General features: G+C 41.4%; 1 protein-coding gene across 1 annotated transcript in view; it reads right to left on the reverse strand.

The window, feature by feature from the left end:
• The window catches only part of LOC107572278 (interferon-induced very large GTPase 1-like), an 18,249-nt gene extending 1,102 nt beyond the window's left edge, over nucleotides 1-17,147 (reverse strand). Inside the window, exons 1-6 of the mRNA XM_016258698.1 lie at nucleotides 17,126-17,147; nucleotides 15,265-15,858; nucleotides 14,167-14,781; nucleotides 5,719-5,786; nucleotides 3,213-4,934; nucleotides 130-2,957 (exon numbers count right to left, since the gene is read on the reverse strand). Coding sequence (XP_016114184.1) covers nucleotides 130-2,957; nucleotides 3,213-4,934; nucleotides 5,719-5,786; nucleotides 14,167-14,781; nucleotides 15,265-15,858; nucleotides 17,126-17,147 — 5,849 coding nt within the window. The remainder of the gene's footprint in view (nucleotides 1-129; nucleotides 2,958-3,212; nucleotides 4,935-5,718; nucleotides 5,787-14,166; nucleotides 14,782-15,264; nucleotides 15,859-17,125) is intronic.
• Nucleotides 17,148-21,757: the final 4,610 nt, after the last annotated feature.

Raw genomic sequence — 21,757 nt, forward strand, 5'->3', positions numbered from 1 at the left:
TTGTAGTATTTTTCCAGATCTTTCTGGAATCTGCACACAAACCACTTCCAGTAGGGCAGTACAGAGAGATCAGGGGTGATGCTCCAGTCTGCATAAACTCCTCCTGCTCTTCTGTAATCTCTCCAGAGAACTTTATCATCTGAGTCATTGGGATAAAAATATAGATTGCTGTTTGCTACTGCTGATGTGCAGATATGAGTAGACAAGTTCGATGTACTTCTGTAATGTATCCCATTCAGTCCAATACTACGATGAAATTGAACACTGTGATCCTCATCATGGTTTTCTATGGTGTTGGTGCAGATGGCTGTACAGAACGGACACTGAACCCAACAACACTGACAGAAGTGATCAATCAGAATCTTATCTGGCCTGAATTTATAGTCCAGATTTACTGGAAATGTCTCTGTGTTAAAACTACTGCTGATGTCAAACATTATAGCAGTAATTTCTTCTCTTATCACATCTTCTAGGAGGTTGAAATCATCAACATCATCATGTTTGACTCCACTGAGATCTTTTTCAGAGAAGATCAGCTCTTCTGAGAGGTTCTGTGTGAAACTCTTCAACCACAAACCAGCATCTCCACTATTCACTTGAACATGTTCAGCGGATTCATGTGCTGCTTTCATGATCTTCTGCTGCAGGAGTTTAATGTTCTCCTTCATCTTGGGTAAAACACTGACACTGAACTTATCAGTAATGTACCGAATGACTTCATCTTTGATGAAACTCTGGAAATGGTCTCTGGGATTATCAATGTAGTTCATGTATTTGTCAAAATCCTCCTCTTCTGCCAGTGCCTTCAGGATATGTTTCTCCAGATTTGATTTGTTTCCATTCAGTGATTCACAGTTTGATCTCATTTCATCCGTCAGATCTCTGGCAGTCTTCTTGTAGACACTCTGCTTAATGGGCTCTTTAAGTTTCTGACAGATGATCTTGCCAAAAATTGCAGCTGATGTTGCTCCATGACAGTATGTCTGGAAAATACTATAGCACTCTCCTCTCTTCTTCTCTACATATATTACAGCATCATTGGCTTCCCTGAACATTCTGTGTTGGTCAGTTATAATCTTGTTTGCTCTCTTACAGATGGAAAGAACCAAATCCATGAAGAATTCATTCTTAAACACATATTTCAATGGTCCTTCCTGATGTTGTTTTACTTTGTTAATGATGTGATCTGTGAGTTGTTGAATGCAGCTAATGTTGTATCCCATCTTTGAAATATTAAATGACTGAATCATGTTGCCTGTCTGCTGAACAACATCTCGGACTAATACTCTTATTTGGGCTTCATCTACTGGAGACAGAATCTGAGTATATCCAAATGTTCCTCTAACTGTTCTGTAACCGTCCTTTACACCCTCTGTAATTCCTTTTTTTGTGGACTTTTTGAAAACAACATATTCAGAATAACTCGACACAGTGAAAATGTGGTTGCATTCACTGCCCTCTTTCCAGTGGTCTCTTGGGAGACATCCTTCATACATATCACTGAGGAGGAGTTTCACATCCTTCATTATGTCAATGTCTTTGACTACATGAGTGTCTCTGATGATCTTCTTCACACTCTGTTCCCAAAACAAATTAAACTCTTTCTTCAGTGTTTCTTCATCTTTTGCTTTGTATTTCATTTTTAAGGCAAGTTCTTTGCTCTTTTCATAGAGAGTGTTTTCGTGATGTGTACTCTGAGCATCAATTTCTTTCCTCAGGTCTCGCTGCTGAATAATCTCATTTAATTTCCTCTTAGTTCCTTTCACAATATATTCTTCAACATCTTTGATTTTATTTTCAAATGATGTTTTCCACTGAATCAGTATATTTGCATCTGTGTCTTTCTCAAAGAACTCTGACATTGACTTTTCCACTTCTTCACTTGTCTTCTTCAGCTCTCTTTGAAGATCAGTTTCCTCAACTTCATGAATTGTTTCATTTTCAATTTTGTTGTGTAGTTTGTTCTCAGATTCCATCATGGCACTGCGAAGACTCCAGGACCACTTACTGTATTTTGTCTCCAGTTTCCTGTAGGCTGAAATCTCCAGAGAATTTCTGAAGCTGAACACAAATCGTTCATTCAGTAAAGCCTCCCAAAGATCTTTAATACGGTCTTTTAAGTCTACCAGCATAATTTCATCTGATTTTGAGGCATGAGACATAATAGTTTCCTTTAGTTCTTGAATATTCTTACAGTATTTTGGGTTTGGTGGTGCCATTGGTGGGCTGCCCTCCCAGATATGAGCAAAATACTTTACATCATTCTGAACATCAAATGTAATGATATCACTAAAACATTCTGCATCACAGACTTCATCTTCAGCAGCAAGTTTTGTCATCTCATCCAGTTTCTCCAACAGTCGTCTCCTTCCCTCCATGTTTCTCTCTCCAGCTGTGATGTCAGTAACGTTCTGATGCACAAACACACAGCTGGGATTCAGTCTGACCTTCTTCATCCTCATGAAGGCCTGAACAACAATCTGAAGAATGTCCTGCATCTCAGCAGGGTTTTCTCCAAAGATGTTGATCAAGGTCAGATTTCCAAGACCAACAGCAAATGTGGCCAATTCATTGTCATGATGCCTTGTTGATCTTCCCAGTTCTACAGCACAAAGACCCTCAGTATCAACAACCAGAATATAGTCAAAGTTCATCTGTGTTTTCATCTCATCTGAGATTCTGATCAGCTGCATGAAAGCTCCTCTGGTGCACCTGCCAGCACTGACGGCAAACTGGAGTCCAAACATGGCATTCAGCATGGTGGATTTCCCAGAGCTTTGAAGCCCTAAAACTGACAGCACAAAGACTCTCTGGTCTCCCAGTTTCTCTTTGAGTTCATCTAGAACAGCAGAGATCCAGATCACAGGAACATGAGCAGCATCTCCATCCATCAGCTCCAGTGGTGATCCAGCGATCATCATCTCTGCTGCAAGACTTGGGAGAGAAGAGAAGTGAATCTGCAGGTCTTTCTTGTTCTTCTTCACAGATGAACATGATTCATAAGCATTCAGCATGGTGGATTTCCCAGAGCTTTGAAGCCCTAAAACTGACAGCACAAATACTCTCTGGTCTCCCAGTTTCTCTTTGAGTTCATCTAGAACAGCAGAGATCCAGATCACAGGAACATGAGCAGCATCTCCATCCATCAGCTCCAGTGGTGATCCAGCGATCATCATCTCTGCTGCAAGACTTGGGAGAGAAGAGAAGTGAACCTGCAGGTCTTTCTTGTTCTTCTTCACAGATGAACATGATTCATAAATCTGACCGATCTCCCTCATGATGTGCTCCAAACCAAAGGCTGCGGCTTGAAGATCCTCAGACATTCTTTCAAGTTCAGTTTGTTCATCTTTTATTTGTTCAGATTCATCCTGATTCTCTTTCAGTTTTAAAACTGTTGACCACTTTTCATAATATTTTTGATGTAGAGCAGAAAGATCAGTAGATGTATATTCATCCAGGAGGATTCTGAGCCATTTAAGGAAAAACATCTTATGTTCAGCATGTGAGCTCATTTCTTTAATGAAGAGCTTCATAAACTCACTGATTTCACATTCATTCTGCTGTTCACGGATTTTCATAATCTCTGTGTGTTTTTTACCTATTTCCATTTCTGTCTCATCTGCTCGAGGTCGATGTAGTTCTTTGTTCTTCTGACTCCACTGATGCCACAGTTTCCCCTGATGAGGCAGAAACAATTCTTTGATTTCTCTCAGATCTTTCTTCTCCAGTAAACTCATCATCTGCTGTGCTGCTTCTCTTCCTCTCCTGCAGTCATCATCATCTTCCTCATCTACTCTGATGTCTGAGTGTTTCGACACATCTTTAAGTCTGAAAGTGGAAGAAGATTCTGAAAGACAATCATTTATAGCTCTTCTGAGTTCATCGGTTACAGCTGGCTGACATCTGTCTTTCAAACCAATTTTGTATTTTCCTTTTTGCATCAGTGTTAGAATTGAATCATCCTCAGTAAATAGACAAATAAGTGGCTTTCTGTTACTGTACAGGTTTTGTATCTTTGCTGCATGTTTGTCATTCCTGTCCAGTCGTGGTAGAAGGACAACATTGACTGAGGCCATTTCAGTGAGGATCTGCAGCTGTTTCTCATGGTCTCCTGCATCACCGTGTAGATTACAGAACGCGACACACTTGGTGAATTTATCATCATATGATCCAGAGGAGCAGAACCAGGCGATCTCCACCACTCCATCCATCAGGACTCTGGTTCTGCTGCTGCCTGGGCAGTTCCTGTGGAAGAACGTGTTGTGTTTCTCATTGATCAGACTGTTCATCAGCTGAGACTTGGATGAAGACACAGAGCCAAACCTGAAGAAAAACACCATTGGAGTTTCTGCCTTGTAGATCGGTTGGGTTTGACTGATGATTTCATTGTCTGTGTTCCAGCTCTTGTTGATTTGTCTGAATGTCCAGAGAGGAAACTCAATCTGTTGTGTGAATGGATCAGGAACAAGCAGAGGCAGAGCGTACTGACACTGGGACAGTTTAGTGACCATCAGCTGCTTCAGGAAACCATCAGCACAATGAAACACGGCCATCTGAACATCCATCGGGTGAACAGGGTCAGATTGGCTTGTTCCATTGTTTGACAAAGACAATGCTTTGAATATATCACCACTGTCTTCAGATAAGTCAGTAACTCTTTGTTGTGTTTGATCCTGTTCACTAGCCTTATGAACATGAATGTATCTTGCTCTGTAGTTCATCATCAACAGTTTTTGTATGAAAGTCTGAATCAGCTCACCTTCAGCACAAGACTCATGGGTCTGTAATGAATGTGCTAACTGAAGAACATCTGCAGCTCTCAGGTTACAGTGCCTGGCTTTAAGATGAAGTCTACCAAAGAGATGCTTTGTTGTTTTAAAAAAATATTTTCCTTTGTCTAGTTCAGATCTTGTTTCTTCTATTGAAACCATTCTCTGTAAAAGAAACAGCATAATTAAAAGTAAGTGTTTCTATATAGCACCTTTACATTGGTCAAGGATGCTTCACGTAGATTGCAATAAGAAAAGATAACACCAACAGAGTAGACAATAATGACAAACAAAAGTACAAGCGGAGAAGTAGAAAATTACAAAATAGTAAGTTAGTGCAAGGATAATGCAAAATAATAAAAGGGGATTACTTAGACAGGGTTGCACACAGAATCATGCACAAAGAAATACTGAACACAACGTAATAGTAGCTGTGTTTCCATTACAGATTTGCACAAAAATTTTACAATATTTTCAAAGGTTAACAAAAAAGTGCGAGAAGACAACATCGCAGGTGACAGCACAAGGACCTCTGGTGAATTAGACATGATTTCCAGAGACTGCTACAGTTACAACAAGTTAATGAATGAGATAGAAGTGAAAGGGTAAAAAGAAAGAGGTGTAAAGCATATTGCCAATCTCTACTACAAACTGAACTGCCCTGAGACATCAGTAACCATGTATGAAGAGCACACACTCAAAAGTTTGCACAACACAGTGAAGCATGTCTGTGGGGTTGGAGTTAAACTCTGGAAAGTTGCTCTCCAGGAGCAGGATTGAATACATATACAGTTTTGCATTCAAAATGTCCAAAAACAGATAAAATAAGATAAAGAAACACTTAATACTGTAAACAACTCTTGCATCCTTCAAATTAAAAGTTTAAAGAGTCTCAATTTGACATTATGCACCTTCTGTTTTATATGATTACCCTTCAGCCAGCACATACCTTTTGTGTTTCTCTCATTGCTCTTGTAGAGGTGTGCTCAGGGCTCTCATTCTTGACTGTGGTTTTATCTTTTGAAACAAAAGAAACAGTGGAAAACAAATAGTATTTAATTATCTGAAGTGGTAATTACTGTGCTTGAATCAGTGTGGTATAGTTCTTTTTGGGGTCAAAAATGAATACAATTTAAAATAACTTTTGGGGAGTAAAAAATGTCCTGGTTAGTGCATGAAACCATAGTTCCCTTATATAAGGAACGAGACACTGCATTCTCTAGTGGACACTAAGGGGAATGAAATTCCCACTCTGCCATGCTGAGGAGGATGCCTGCCTAACTGCGGTTAAGAACACCAACAACAGTAGACAGGCATACATTGACTTCAACAGGTCACTAAACTGGACTGTGATATGGGATTTCTTGCTTAATCCTCTGAAGATCCTATCAAAGGAAACCTGCCTCAACCATTTAATCTTTGACAAAAAATTTCCAGAATAGGCAGCCTAAAAAGGGACTCAACCTATAACCGTTGATGGACTATCTGCTTAAAAACCTCTTATTACAAGAGAAACAGCCCAATCCTAAAACAGTAACAGAGAGGATTGTCCTTAAACAGACAAACCCTCCCTTTCAAGAAAGCTTAGGTGGACTGCCTAGATTCAAATGCTACGGTTCCAAGGGAGGCAGCCCAAACCTATTTTTTTTGAGAAACCAAGAAACCATAGGGGGACCTCAAAGTTTGGGGAGCCTAAGTCAAAGAGCAGCTTGTCAAAGGGAACTGTCCTCAGACAGCTACCATCTCTGAACTGCCTAACTTACCTTCAATAAAGATGAGACTGCCTGACCTAGATCGCATCATGAGAAGGAAGCAATGAGTTAGATACCCAAAGCCACCGGGAAGGGACATCTCTCTTCAAACTACAAAAAAGAAAATCTATCAAAGAAAACCATTCTTAACAGATACATCTTTGATAAGCCTCTACCTACAAAGGGAGACTCTGTGGAGCTCAAACTAAGGAACCAAAAAGGGGGACCTTTCACTTAACCTTTTGAGCGGTATGGTCCCACACGTGGTATCGTTATTTCTGTGCCACTGGGAGTACGGTCCCACATATGGGATTTAGAATGTTCAGTGAAGTCATATAACTGCCAGATTCAAAATGTGCTTTTGCATTTGGCTGACGCTGAGCCAGAGATGGACATGCTCAGTGTTTGTCATATAATCACAACTATGCAGTGTTTTCTACCACATAATGTTTACTTTAGGTTTCAGACATTTAAATAAACATAAGTACTAGTAAAATAATACATTTAAAGTTTGTAAAATACACACGGATATCTATGGAAACAGCAATAACAATCCATTCAAATACAATGCGCACACTCCTCACTCATGCACAAAATGCATCAATCATACATGTTCTCAGGTCCTCAAACGGAGGCACGCGCTACCTGAAGCGTTTTGCAGAGTGTTTCCTAATAACATTATCTTTCACATGTACACAAACAAATAGATCCCAAAGACAAAAGAAGTTGATGTTGTGTATTGCAGGCACCCTCTTATACTTCCGGGCGCTCCACTAATGACGTCATGGGCTTTCACTGGAGTGTCTTCACACGTGCTTCAGACATTGATCATGCTGATGGCATTCCCCATAGTGTCCACTAGAGGCCACAGTGCGAGTTCCCATTGAAAGGGAACTGCAAGTAATGATGCTGTTAACCACATTTTCAGTAGCTTGACAGTAAGTGACAGTTAAATAGTCCAGCGTGAAACAGTGAAGCTATTTTGACAACTAAACAGAATCAGAAAGAGCTTTATTACGAAGTATGTTTACACACACAAGGAATATGACTTGGCAACAGGAGCTTCCAGCACAGAAGAAAGTACAGACACAGTGCCAACATACATGATAGTGCAGACATACATAGAATTACACAGTGAAGATGAAATAGCACTAATATAAGAAAAAAATGAAAAATAAATAATGCACTATATACAGAATAGAAATATATAGAAAAAAACATAATTGTTTAAATTAATGTACATATATGCTATTTACAAGTGTACCGTTTATGTAGTTTACAATATACAATTCCAGATACTATGTATAAAAGTGTCAGTTATGATTTTTAATTGTTCAGGCTGGCCTGTGGGAAAAAAATGTCTTATGCCTGGCTGTTCTGGTGGTCGGTGCTCTGTAGCGCCGACCAGAGGGCAAGAGTTCAAAGAGAGTGCGTGTTGGGTGTGAGGGGTCCAGAGTGATTTTACCAGCCCTTTTCCTCAATCTGGATTTGTAGAGATCTTTGAGGTTGGGCAGGGGGAACCAATAATCCTCTCAGTATTCCTGACTGTCCGTTGTGGTCTTCTGATGTCTGATTTGGTAGCTGAACCAAACCACAGTTATGGATGCGCACAGGACAGACTCAATGATGACCGAGTAGAACTGTGTGAGGAGCTCCTGTGGCAGGTTGAATTTCCACAGCTGGCAAAGGAAATACAACCTCTGCTGAGCCTTTTAAGCAATGGAGTCAACGCGAATGTCCCACTTCAGGTCCTGAGAGATGGTGGTGCCCAGGAACGTGAATGACTCCACTGTTGCAACAGTGCTGTTCATGATGGTAAGTGGGAGGAGTGCAGGGGGGTTCCTCCTGAAGTTCACTATCATCTCTACTATTTTGAGCGTGTTCAGCTCCAGGTTGTTGTGATTGCACCAGACAGTTAGCTCTTTAATCTCCTGACTGTAAGCAGACTCGTCTCCATTGTGGATGAGGCAAATGATCGAAGTGACAGCCAAGAATGTGGCCCACGTGGAGCCGACGGAGGGAGGAGCCATGGAGGAGGAATGACCGCCGACTCCACGGTGGCAAAGGAGCCCGAGGTGGAGACGGAGAGCCAATGAGCCAGAGGGATTCCAAGGATCCTGGGGGCCAGGGTGGAGCCGAGGGCTCTGGCGACCGAGGCGGAGCCGGAGATCCGCGGCGCAGCCGGAGCGACTGAGGTCCAAGTTGGAGCTGGTGGGAGGAAGGAGCCCAATGGACCTGATGGGACGGAGTGACGAGGTGCAGCCGGAGGAGCGGAGTCCTGAGGCGATGGCGGATCGACGCCCGACCAAGGCGGAGCTGGAGGGACGAGGGAGCCCGGTGGAGCAGGTGGATCGATGGGTGATGGTGGAGGTGAGGGAGCTAGGAGCCGAGGTGGAGCCGCTGGGTCTACGGACCAAGGCAGAGTCCGGGCCTCAGAGGCTGGAGTCGGAGGTGAGGGATACTACAGCCACGGCGACGATGGAGGATGGGAGACCAGCAGAGCTCGCACCATATAGATGGTGGGCTGAGGGCGAGCAGAGGGGCTGCCAAATGACAGCGGTGGAGGAGGCAGGTGCGGGCGGGAGGGTGGTCATTCGTGAGCCTCCGGGCTCCCAGAGCTGCCCTCGGGGAGCAGAGCCCACTCCTGGCTGGACTGGGAAACGGGAGCCCCCTCAGGGCTGGACGGGACCAGCGGGGACGAAGGCGAGAGGAGAAGGGGCAAGTCGACCTCCAGATCTGTTTCCCAGTCTATCAGGTCCCCTTCTAAGTCCAGCAGTCTCAGATGTATAATTAGCTCACTCTCAGCCGCAGTGCAGTGGGCGGAGCTCCTCGCCGCGCTCTCACAGTCCACGGCTTGCTCCCTCGTGGTGGGCACTGTCGCCGGCTCTCCATCATCGGTGGGCTCGGGCTGATGCTCCACACCGAGATGGTGGGCTGAGCACTGCGTCTGGAGTGGATCTGGCGATATCATTCATGGGGCAGGTGGTGGATGGCGATCCGTTTCTCACCAGAGTCCACTCCACGAAGGCGGCGAAATCCTCTCGAGGACCATCTTCGGACGACGGTGCTGTTCACGGTGTTCAAGCTTGCATCATAGAATGAGCAGAGCGCGTCGTCCGGGTAGCTGGTAGTGCTAGCTAACAGCCGGAGCAGGAGGAGGAGAAGTAATTAAAATGCCTTGATGGATTTGTTTCTTAAAAACATGCAGCTTTTAGCTAAGACATTAATATTGGAATACTGTTATCTGTTATCAGTGGTTTGAACTCCCATTCTGACAGCACCCATTCACTACAGATGATCCATTCATCTGTATTTTGTATGGCCTGGGGGTGAGTATTTTAATTTTTGGTTGAGCTATTCTTTTGGTTCCTTTGGTTGGAAATATGTTCATAGGTGACAAATGCTTTTAGATGGTGTGAACAACCCACTTAATAATCACGATCAAATGTTCAAAAAGTAAAACAACAGCTGGTTGGTGTGACTTGTTGTGTGTAGAATAAGCATTACACAAAAGTAGAAGATTTCACTTGCAGATGCACAGTTCACAAGTGCATTTTTCAGCTATGAATTCTTTTTTGCAGTCAAAAATGTTCAGTAACAAGGTGTGTATATATAGGTTATATAAAATGTATAAAGACTAAATATGAAAGTATACATCATAATCAGTTACAATGATTTTATTTCAGTTGGAGAAGTAAATAAAGTGGAGTAGAACAGCAGCATGTTAAACACAGCAATGGGTGTTTGTTTAATAATGAAGGTACATCAATAGAACAGCTCAGTTGATTATAATGAGAGCAATCTAGTTTTGTCAGACACTGCAATGACACTTGCTGCCACACTGATGTATTTTCCATATTGCATGCAAGCAGTCATTTAGCATATGCTTTTATTCAAATCAGCTTGCAGTACACTCATCATCATCCACCTGCAGCAGATTGCGTGCTTCACCGGAACACAGACAAAAGTAGCATAATTTCTGATAAATATCGAAGAACCAATTCTAATTCACAATTTAAAGACTAAATGATTGAATCTAAAAAAACTGTTAAGAATTTTTAGGATCAAGCAAAATCAATATAGCAACATTGTTGCAATCAAATGGAGTTTAAGACTATATCACCTTCAACTGTGATGAACATAATGATAATGTCACAAAATATGTTTGGTCCTGAATGTTAAGAATGATGCTCCACACCGAGATGGTGGGCTGAGCACTGCGTCTGGAGTGGATCTGGCGATATCATTCATGGGGCAGGTGGTGGATGGCGATCCGTTTCTCACCAGAGTCCACTCCACGAAGGCGGCGAAATCCTCTCGAGGACCATCTTCGAGACGATGGCGTTCAAGTTCACGTCATAGAATGAGCAGAGCCCGTCGTCCGGGTAGCTGGTGGTACTAGCTAACAGCCGGAACAATCTCGTATGGTCCTCGAGAGATCTGTCCCCCTGCTCCAGCAGGAGGAGGCGGAATTCTGGACGAACAAGGGGATCCATAAGGGGAGCACAACAGAAACAAAAACACTGAGAGTGTTGGAGGGTAGACACACGGAGGTAACTGTTTAGGTCGGGTCTTCTGTCACGGTTTGTCGTTGCAGAGAAACACGCAGGAGGCACGAGGAAACGTAAACAGTCTTTAATCCAAGGAACACAGGGGAAATCCACACAATGGGCGCTGGAGCAAACACACGTACATAACGAGTAGACCTGATGAAAAACTAAGGAACAGACAGGAACTTACAGGAAATACAGGATCATTACAAACACAGGTGCACTGAATGACTAATTAAACTAAACGAGGACAGGAACATGAACGAATAAGGGAACACAGGAACAGAAACGGGCAAAACACAACAAAACAGGTCCATGATCCTGACAATTACAGTACCCCATGACTGTTTTTGATTTGAATCTGACTTGACTTGACTGGCAAATGACTGCCTCTACATAATTTTTTTTTTGAGTCTGAAAACTTTGAACATTTCCAATTTATCTTTAAATTTATAAATTTGACAGACACCTTTATCCAAGGGGACTTATACTGTACTTAATCTATATATTTTCACAGTTCATGCACTCCCTGAAAATTTATCACATGACTTTGGGGTTGTGGTTTGAATCCAAATGTTGCAGTGAAAAAAAGGCTGCTTCTGAGGTCTTCACTTGGGTTCAAAACTCACCTCACCAGTGCAATTATACTTAACTATCCAGATCCATGTATGTCAGGGGTCTCCAAACTCAGTCCTGCAGAGTTTAGCTCCAACCCAAATTAAAAACCTGAACCAGCTAATCATGGTCTTAATAGGTATACTTCAGTGGCGTTCCGTCCATATAAGCTGCGAATGCTCCGCATACCCAGGCCATTTGAGAGAATATGCTCACATGATAATTCATATAAACATGATTATAAGTTGATCCCTTGTCAATTGAAATGTAACTTAAAGCTTAAAGAGTTAGGAATAAGTACGTAAAATGATTTATTTGCCAAACGGCAGTAATTTTCTTTAAATCTAAGTCAGTTGCGATTGCTTCTGGGTGAGCGGATTCTCCGCAGCTTTCTCGCCTCCGCTCTGTCGCTATGACTCTTCAGGATTTTAGCGCGTTCTCAGTGCTTTGCTGGTCTGTGGCTGATTTCATGCGTGAGGTAAGCTGTCCGCGATGTGCTCGCCCTAGCCGAAAAATGTGCTGTTGCTCTCAGATCCTGATTGCCGAAAATGACATAGAGTTTGATGCAAAACCAACTCGACTAAATCCAAAGAAAAAAACAATTTAACTGTATATTTTTGTTTTCTCAAGCAAAGCAAATTTTAAAAGTCCACTGAAAACATATCTTCTTACACTTTTGGTCATAGACAACATATGTTGAAAATATTATTGTCAACATTATTGCCTAAGCGGTAAATTAAAAAACAGTTTATAAAAATGTGGGCTATATAAAATTTTATATAAAATATGAAACATAAAATTGATATACATTTTTTAACAAACCTCATATTATTCCCTTTGTTTTGCGTATGTTCGTGTCGCTTACAGTTAAAGTCCTTCTCTGATTTTATTATTGTTTGCAAGGTTGCAATGTTACTTTGCAATATTTTAAATATTTTTGGGTATTTTGCATGGTCTGTTATTGGAGTAGTGTCACCCAGGTGGAAGTTTTAACTCCTATTCACTGGGAATAAAAAAATTATTTAGCTGATGCAGAGAGACACATCCCCCCCATCTCCCCACCCTCTGATTACGTATCATAACGTAACTATGTGTAAACATTATTTGGAGGTTTTTACTTGGAAAACCAGCTATATTTTTCTAGCATTCGAATAACAATGGATAAACCTGAAACTATAGAAGATGGAATGGAGATGAATTTCATTTACAAATAAGTTAGGAAATGTGCATACTTTTAAATCGACACCTGCCATGGTGTTTCTTATTTGTCATCTGTGATCCCTTTTGAGTGTCCTCAAAGCCGATGGGGGGTGGGGGGCTTATCACTCAGCATACCCAGTTAAAAAAGTCACTTCTCGCCCCTGGTATACTTAAAACTTCCAGGCAGGTGTTTTGAAGGTGTGGCTCATTGCGATTTCACTTTTTTAAGGTTATATAGTGTGTAATGTTGCTGTGTTAAAGCATAAACATTATCTGCAAAGTTACGAAGCTGAAAGATCGTCTTTTAAAATTCTGTCAGTTTAATGCCTACAAAAACGGCTGGTAGGGACTACAACAAGTTACTTCCCGGGTTCGTGACATCACAAACCCAGATAAACCCCGTCCTCTGGAAAAGTCAGCAAAGGGGGCGAGGCCTGCACTGCTTTAGAGAAGAGGAAGAGAAAACTAGAGGTGCACGTAAAAATCTATTCATATATTAATCGTGATTATGTCTTCTAACGATTCTAATGGATTCACAAGTTTCAAAATCAATGTTCTAACGCAGCGGTTCTTAATACTGTTCCTCACTTCCCCTGCTCTGCACACGCTCTGCATCTCTCTCTCTCTCTCTCTCTCTCTCTCATTCAGCTCAGCTCCAAAAATGAACTGTTACAATTATACACTTATTTTCACATAGCTATGAGAAGCGTTAAACATGGACGCGCATGCAGTTGCCGTACTGTATTAAAGCTTTAATCAGGATAAAACCATATATTAAAAGCTAACATAAGCAGTAGCATTTACAAATAACAGCATATCTAAAAGTATGAGTATTTAGATGCGCACTAGAGGCAGTTTAGTCAATCACAGCACACTGGGCTAGCTAACCAATCAGAGCCCATCACCTATTTCTGAGGGAGGGGCTTCATATAAGAAGGAAATGATCAGCGTTTTTCTCAGAGAAGGGACAGAGCGGTGTGGAATAATGGTAAATCATGTGAAAAATAATGTGTTTTTTTTTTAAACTAAGCATTAACATGTTAGACTGCACCCCTTAAACACAATCAAGCCTAGAAAAAAACACACAGAACCACCCCTTTAAGGCAAGTTTTTTTTTTTGTTGTTAATTAAGTGAAGTATTCATCATTGGTACTGTTTTTGTTTGTAATGACATAGCACACCAGTCAAGTTATATTGAAGTGATAACATTAAGAGTAGAAATACATAAACACACAAATACATAAAATGGGTGAAATATCAGGAAACAAACTGATTTCTTACCAGTCTCATCTTTATTCTTTTGGAAGATGTTTTGCCTTGTTAACACTGTGTTGTAAATGTCTGCAGTGTAGCACTGCTGTTGATTCTCCTTAAACAGATGCTCGATCTTGTTCATCAATTCGCTCATCTCTGATCGGTTGTTCATCATCTTGTTACAGGTCTGATATCTTCCTCCACATTTCTCTAGGAGCTGCTCCAGAACAATTTTGTTCTTCATGTCATCAATTATAGTGTCACACTCTTCTTCTGTCTCATAGGTGAAGAGAGTCATCACAAACGGAAGAATTTTGTCACCAAACACTCTCTGAAGCCATTCAAGTCCCATCTTATCAGCATCTGTTAATTGACCCAGTCGCACAACAAAGATGAATGCATGGATTTCATTTTCATTCAATAGTTGATCGATGAGATGATGCACAGAGTCAGTTTCATGTAAACTAATCATGTTTATTACTGACACGTGACGTTCTGCTATCTCCCTCTGTACAGGAACAATCCTGGATGTTCCTACAGTTTTAAAGGGTTTTTCTTCTCCAAGTAGAATGTTTTCAGGTTTAAACTGGACAGATGCAGAGTTTCCAAAGAGTGCAACAGTCAGTGGTGACTCTTCATGGCCTAATGTAAATTAATGATTTTAAATTCCGCAGTTAAATATCAAGGCTCTATGAAGTGTGATTTTTTTCAATATATTTTTGTATTGTACCTGTATTTATTAGAAAGGACATCAAATATTTTCAGACTCACCAATGAGATGACCCACAGAGTCAGTATCATGTAAACCAGTCATTTGTATCACTGACGTGTAACATTCTGCTATCTCCCTCTGTACAGGAACGATCCTAGATGTTTCTACAGTTTTAGAAGGCTTTTCTTCTCCAAGTGGATTTTTTTCGGGATCAATTTTGATTGATGGAGATTTTCCAAAGAGTGCAACAATCAGTTGTGACTCTTTATGACCTAAAGCAAATAACTGATTTTAAATTCCACAATAAAAGATCACAAGGATGTACAACTATGACGTGTGTGATTGGTTTTTCAATATATTTTTCAATTTTACCTATATTTATTAGAAACTATATCACATATTTTAATACTCACCTCCTTCTGTAACCTGCTGCTCCATGGAATTCTCTGAACCTTCTGAACTTGCAAATTCATCACAAATCAGATAGCGTCTACTGTTAGTTTGTGCAAAATTCTCTATTTTCTCTCTAAGATCAGCAGAAGAGCTGCTTTTCTTAAATTGGTAATGTCTTTTAGAACATTTTTTTATAATTTCCTTTATAACGTCATTGACTTCAGTCGGCTTACTGTCTGGCTCTTGTGTGCTGAGCACCATGGTATGTTCATAAACCTTGTTGGAGAAATAATTGAGCACCTTCTCCACATGCTCTTGATCTTCTCTTGAACACTGCTCATGTTTGAGGACCAGAATGATCACGTGAGGTCCTGGATCAGACAGACACATACACTCATTCACTGCCTCTGTGATCTGGTGATCTGAGAGATGTCGCTGGAGCAGGTGAGGAACATTGATGACTGTCTTGTGCATTCTTCTTTGTTTCTGCACTTGATCTGGAGGAGCTTCACAATCAAACATTGCTCTACCTAATATTAAGTTTCCCACTCTGCAGATTTCTGACAAGTTCCCCCCCAGCAGAACAATCCTCAGATCACCCACTGAAGCACACACTGTTATGAAAAAGCAGTACAAGAATGTACAGTTCAATCTATAAATCTATGAATCAGAATTAACTACACTTACAAGTGCGTGCAAAGACAAATTCTAAAGTTTAATTTAAATACTTACTCATGACAGGTCTCTCCTTGCTTTGGCTTCTTCTGTGAGAATTCTGCACAACCGCTGCTGAAGAGCAAAAAGCATTACAACAAAGCTTCGATTAGACTGAAACGGTTGTATACTGGGTTGTATACAAAAGTACAGAATTAAATAGTAATGCTAAGTGCATTGTGTAGGTAAATAAAAAAAAATTATTCAAGTAAAACTACATTTCACGAATGTGTTTAATATGAATATTCCCATTACAAGTACTATTTTATGGATTATATGATTACATATTGATTACATTACCTATCAGCTCATGGCTGTAACTTACCGTATTGTTCCGAATATAAGACAACCCCCTTTTTTCAAGATGTACCTTTTGGAAGACCAAATATTGTCTTGTCTTGACCTAATTCCTAGAAAATGTCAAACATTTTCCAGTTACATAATTTATTGGTAATTTCATAATTTACCAACATAAGTACGACAGTGCATTCTTTTACTTTCTTTTGAGCTTTATTTATAATGAAGTGAAACACAGCGCATGCCACCGCTGCATTAGTGCCAAAGACTAGAAAGTGACTGATTAGTGCGTGCAATTGAAGAGTGTGAGCAACAAACACAGTATAACAGCTGACAGGACAGGCAAGTTTGTTTTTCTGAGGTGAGAGAGACTTTCATTTTTCTCTGGCACTCTTAAACTGCGTCTGACAGAAGTGTCAACACATTCTAATGAGTATGAGTGCAGTATCGGACCAAATTTTGGAACACAGATTTGGAACTTGATATCCCTAGTTAATGAACATATGTAATCCTGGACCACAAAACCAGTTATAAGGGTAAATATTTCGAAATTGAGAATTATACATCATCTGAAAGCTGAATAAATCAGCTTTCTGTTGATGTATGGTTTGTATTATTTGGCCGAGATACAACTATTTGAAAATCTGGAATCTGAGGGTGCAAAAATCGAAAATGCGAAAATCGCCTTTAAATTTGTTCAAGTGAAGATCTTAGCAATGCATATTACTAATCAAAAATTAAGTTTTAATATATTTACGATAGGAACCAGTTTAGTTGCACTCTTGTTTGTAACCTACTGTGTGAACATAACTGTATTTAGCACTTTAAAACTTTGAATGTGATATAGATCATATTAAGAGACTCACTCACATCTGCCTTCCCTCTTGGCCATCATGTCCACTGATGTTGTCAATGTCTTTGTTCAGCATTCACATCCAACATCAGAGCTTCCTTGGGGGCTCGGTTTTACTATCTGGTGGGCAAATGCATTCATTACTGGTTGGAAAAAAATTTAATACTGTAAATGTAATTCACTGTAACAGTGTCCAATAGTGTAATGCTGTGGTAATGTTTGTTTTGCTCTAATTTATGATAAGCAGCTAAACATTCTGCCCTAAGGGGAATTTTAGGCTGTTGGCTAGAAAAACAAGTGACAAAACTGGTTTAGAAAAGGGTGTATGATTTGCTAAAAAATGTAGACATTTCAGACATTTGTTCTTACATATCCCTTTATATGGTGTTAATTAGTTAGTTAGTTCTACTAAAACAAGAAACGCTTTAAAAAACAACACCCCATGAAGTTTTTACTTTGGATTTAAAAGTGAACAGCATCTACATATTATCCTGAGGTTCCCAGAGTCATTCTAATCCAGTCTGTATCCAGGCTAGATGTGTGACGCATAACCAGTTAAGACCACACAGTCCTCTATGTAATAGCAAAGACCTCAACGTAGACCTCTGGGGCAAGATAAGACAATAGCACCCACTCCAACAATCAGTGATATTTCTATAGCTGGTCAGACTACAAACACGGTTAATGATTTTACCTGTGATTTCAGCCTGTTTCTGTCACAATCTCCTAGTCACCATCTCATCTGGCATACCCTGTGTATATTATATATACACAGTTCATATTGTGTATATGAACTGAAACTACTGACTGAGGACACTGAATAAATTAATTAATTTATCATTTATCATCATCTGTTGAGCTGCTTTGTTGATTAAATTGTAATTGTAATGATTAATTACTGACACTGATTTTACTGTAAAGCTGCTGTGAAGAAATCTATGTTATATAAAGAACTACATATGCAAACTTTACTATATCTGTGATATACAAGTCCTTTCAACCTATACCACCATTTTGTACATTGACTAGCAGAACTGGTTTTCATGCCCCTGGGTGTTTTAGTTCTGTCCAACATTTGCAAGGTGGCGCCGCTGAGTTCGGATGCCTTCCAGGTCTCTCCACTTAGATTGTGCTTTTATTTACTTTTGTACTTACTTTTGCTATCTCTTTTTACACACATAACGTCTGCACTGATCACTTACGACAAAGGAACACTTTTGGACATTGGATACCGCTACACTAGAAACACCTGTTTCAGGACACTTTATCCTCCAACCCATCGTGGCCATCTGAGATTCTCCGGAACGCAGAGATGAACAATGACCACTTGAATAACCCACCGAGGCGACAGATCAAGAAACACCGCGGGAAACGTGCTGGGATTCGCAACAGACTGAGGAAAAGAGCACACAGCCCTCCTCTGCCGAGCATTCTGCATGCCAATGTCCAATCCTTAGAGAATAAGTTGGACGATCTTAGAGCCAGGATAAGTTTCCAACGGGACATTAGGGACTGTAACATCCTTTGTTTGTCTGAAACATGGCTAACGACCTCGGTCCCGGACACTGCTGTAACGCCATCAGATAACTTCTCTGTTTTCCGGATGGACAGAACAGCTGAGGCCGGGAAATCCAAAGGTGGTAGAGTGTGTTTTATGATTAACAAGAAATGGTGTGACCCCAGAAATATCTCACTGCGGGAACCGTGCTGGGATTCGCAACAGACTGAGGAAAAGAGCACACAGCCCTCCTCTGCCGAGCATTCTGCATGCCAATGTCCAATCCTTAGAGAATAAGTTGGACGATCTTAGAGCAAGGATAAGTTTCCAACGGGACATTAGGGACTGTAACATCCTTTGTTTGTCTGAAACATGGCTAACGACCTCGGTCCCGGACACTGCTGTAACGCCATCAGATAACTTCTCTGTTTTCCGGATGGACAGAACAGCTGAGGCCGGGAAATCCAAAGGTGGTAGAGTGTGTTTTATGATTAACAAGAAATGGTGTGACCCCAGAAATATCTCCACTCTGTCGCGCTCCTGCTCACCTCATCTGGAACATTTATCCATTATTTGCCGCCCATTCTATCTGCCCCGGGAGTTTTCATTGATCATCGTTACTGCTGTTTATATTCCACCACAGGCAGACACCAGCTTGGCTTTGTCTAAGCTTCACGATGTGCTCAGCGGCTACATTAACAAACATCCTGACGCTGCTTTTATCATCGGGGGGGACTTTAACAAAGCCAACCTCAGTCAGGTCATGCCGAACTTTTATCAACATGTATCCTGTCCAACTAGAGGACCGAATACACTGGATCATTGCTACTCTCAGTTTAAGAATACCTACAAAGCTCGCTCACTACCAGCTTTTGGCAAACAGGAACATGCCGCCATTTTCCTCACACCGGAATATAAACAAAGGCTCGTTCAAGAACCCCCTATGTAATAGCAAAGACCTCAACGTAGACCTCTGGGGCAAGATAAGACAATAGCACCCACTCCAACAATCAGTGATATTTCTATAGCTGGTCAGACTACAAACACGGTTAATGATTTTACCTGTGATTTCAGCCTGTTTCTGTCACAATCTCCTAGTCACCATCTCATCTGGCATACCCTGTGTATATTATATATACACAGTTCATATTTTGTATATGAACTGAAACTACTGACTGAGGACACTGAATAAATTAATTCATTTATCATTTATCATCATCTGTTGAGCTGCTTTGTTGATTAAATTGTAATTGTAATGATTAATTACTGACACTGATTTTACTGTAAAGCTGCTGTGAAGAAATCTATGTTATATAAAGAACTACATATGCAAACTTTACTATATCTGTGATATACAAGTCCTTTCAACCTATACCACCATTTTGTACATTGACTAGCAGAACTGGTTTTCATGCCCCTGGGTGTTTTAGTTCTGTCCAACATTTGCAAGGTGGCGCCGCTGAGTTCGGATGCCTTCCAGGTCTCTCCACTTAGATTGTGCTTTTATTTACTTTTGTACTTACTTTTGCTATCTCTTTTTACACACATAACGTCTGCACTGATCACTTACGACAAAGGAACACTTTTGGACATTGGATACCGCTACACTAGAAACACCTGTTTCAGGACACTTTATCCTCCAACCCATCGTGGCCATCTGAGATTCTCCGGAACGCAGAGATGAACAATGACCACTTGAATAACCCACCGAGGCGACAGATCAAGAAACACCGCGGGAAACGTGCTGGGATTCGCAACAGACTGAGGAAAAGAGCACACAGCCCTCCTCTGCCGAGCATTCTGCATGCCAATGTCCAATCCTTAGAGAATAAGTTGGACGATCTTAGAGCAAGGATAAGTTTCCAACGGGACATTAGGGACTGTAACATCCTTTGTTTGTCTGAAACATGGCTAACGACCTCGGTCCCGGACACTGCTGTAACGCCATCAGATAACTTCTCTGTTTTCCGGATGGACAGAACAGCTGAGGCCGGGAAATCCAAAGGTGGTAGAGTGTGTTTTATGATTAACAAGAAATGGTGTGACCCCAGAAATATCTCCACTCTGTCGCGCTCCTGCTCACCTCATCTGGAACATTTATCCATTATTTGCCGCCCATTCTATCTGCCCCGGGAGTTTTCATTGATCATCGTTACTGCTGTTTATATTCCACCACAGGCAGACACCAGCTTGGCTTTGTCTAAGCTTCACGATGTGCTCAGCGGCTACATTAACAAACATCCTGACGCTGCTTTTATCATCGGGGGGGACTTTAACAAAGCCAACCTCAGTCAGGTCATGCCGAACTTTTATCAACATGTATCCTGTCCAACTAGAGGACCGAATACACTGGATCATTGCTACTCTCAGTTTAAGAATACCTACAAAGCTCACTCACTACCGGCTTTTGGCAAACAGGAACATGCCGCCATTTTCCTCACACCGGAATATAAACAAAGGCTCGTTCAAGAACCCCCAGTACAGAGAGTAGTGACGCGGTGGTCCTCCCACACAGAAGCTATGCTACAGGCGGATTTATCTTGATGACGTCGACTGGGACATGTTTCGAGCGAGTTCATCTGACATCAGCGAGTTCACGGATGTAGCATTAAGCAACACGCTAATCGAGCAAGCAACAGAAACAATAACTATAAGGACCTTCTCAAATCAGAAACCGTGGGTGGACAGAACAATCCGTGCTGCGGTAAACAAATGCACTGTCGCATACAACGCCGGCCTCCTGTCAGGGAACATGAGCGAGTACAAAGCATCGTGCTATGCTCTCCGACGCGCGGTAAGAGCCGCCAAACTCCGATACAGGGAACAAATAGAGTCTCATTTTCAGCTCAATGACTCCCGACGCATGTGGCATGGACTGAGAACCATCTGTACCTTTGGAAATAAATCCTCTGCAGCTATGAGAGCCGACCCGTTGCTGGCTGACGAGTTAAACTCTTTCTACAGCCGCTTTGAATGCAATCGAGGCAGCGCGACTCTGCCGATCAGCACGTCAGGAAGCTGCAAACAGAGCAGCGATAATCATGTAATCACCATGTCGGGGGACGAGGTTCGGAGGGCCCTAAAGGGAGTAAATGTCAGGAAAGCAGCTGGTCCTGATGGGATTTCTGGCAGTGTTCTGAGGTCCTGTGAT

The sequence above is a fragment of the Sinocyclocheilus grahami genome, unplaced genomic scaffold, assembly GCF_001515645.1.
Source record: "Sinocyclocheilus grahami isolate Dianchi unplaced genomic scaffold, SAMN03320097.WGS_v1.1 scaffold1728.1, whole genome shotgun sequence".
NCBI lineage: Eukaryota > Metazoa > Chordata > Actinopteri > Cypriniformes > Cyprinidae > Sinocyclocheilus > Sinocyclocheilus grahami.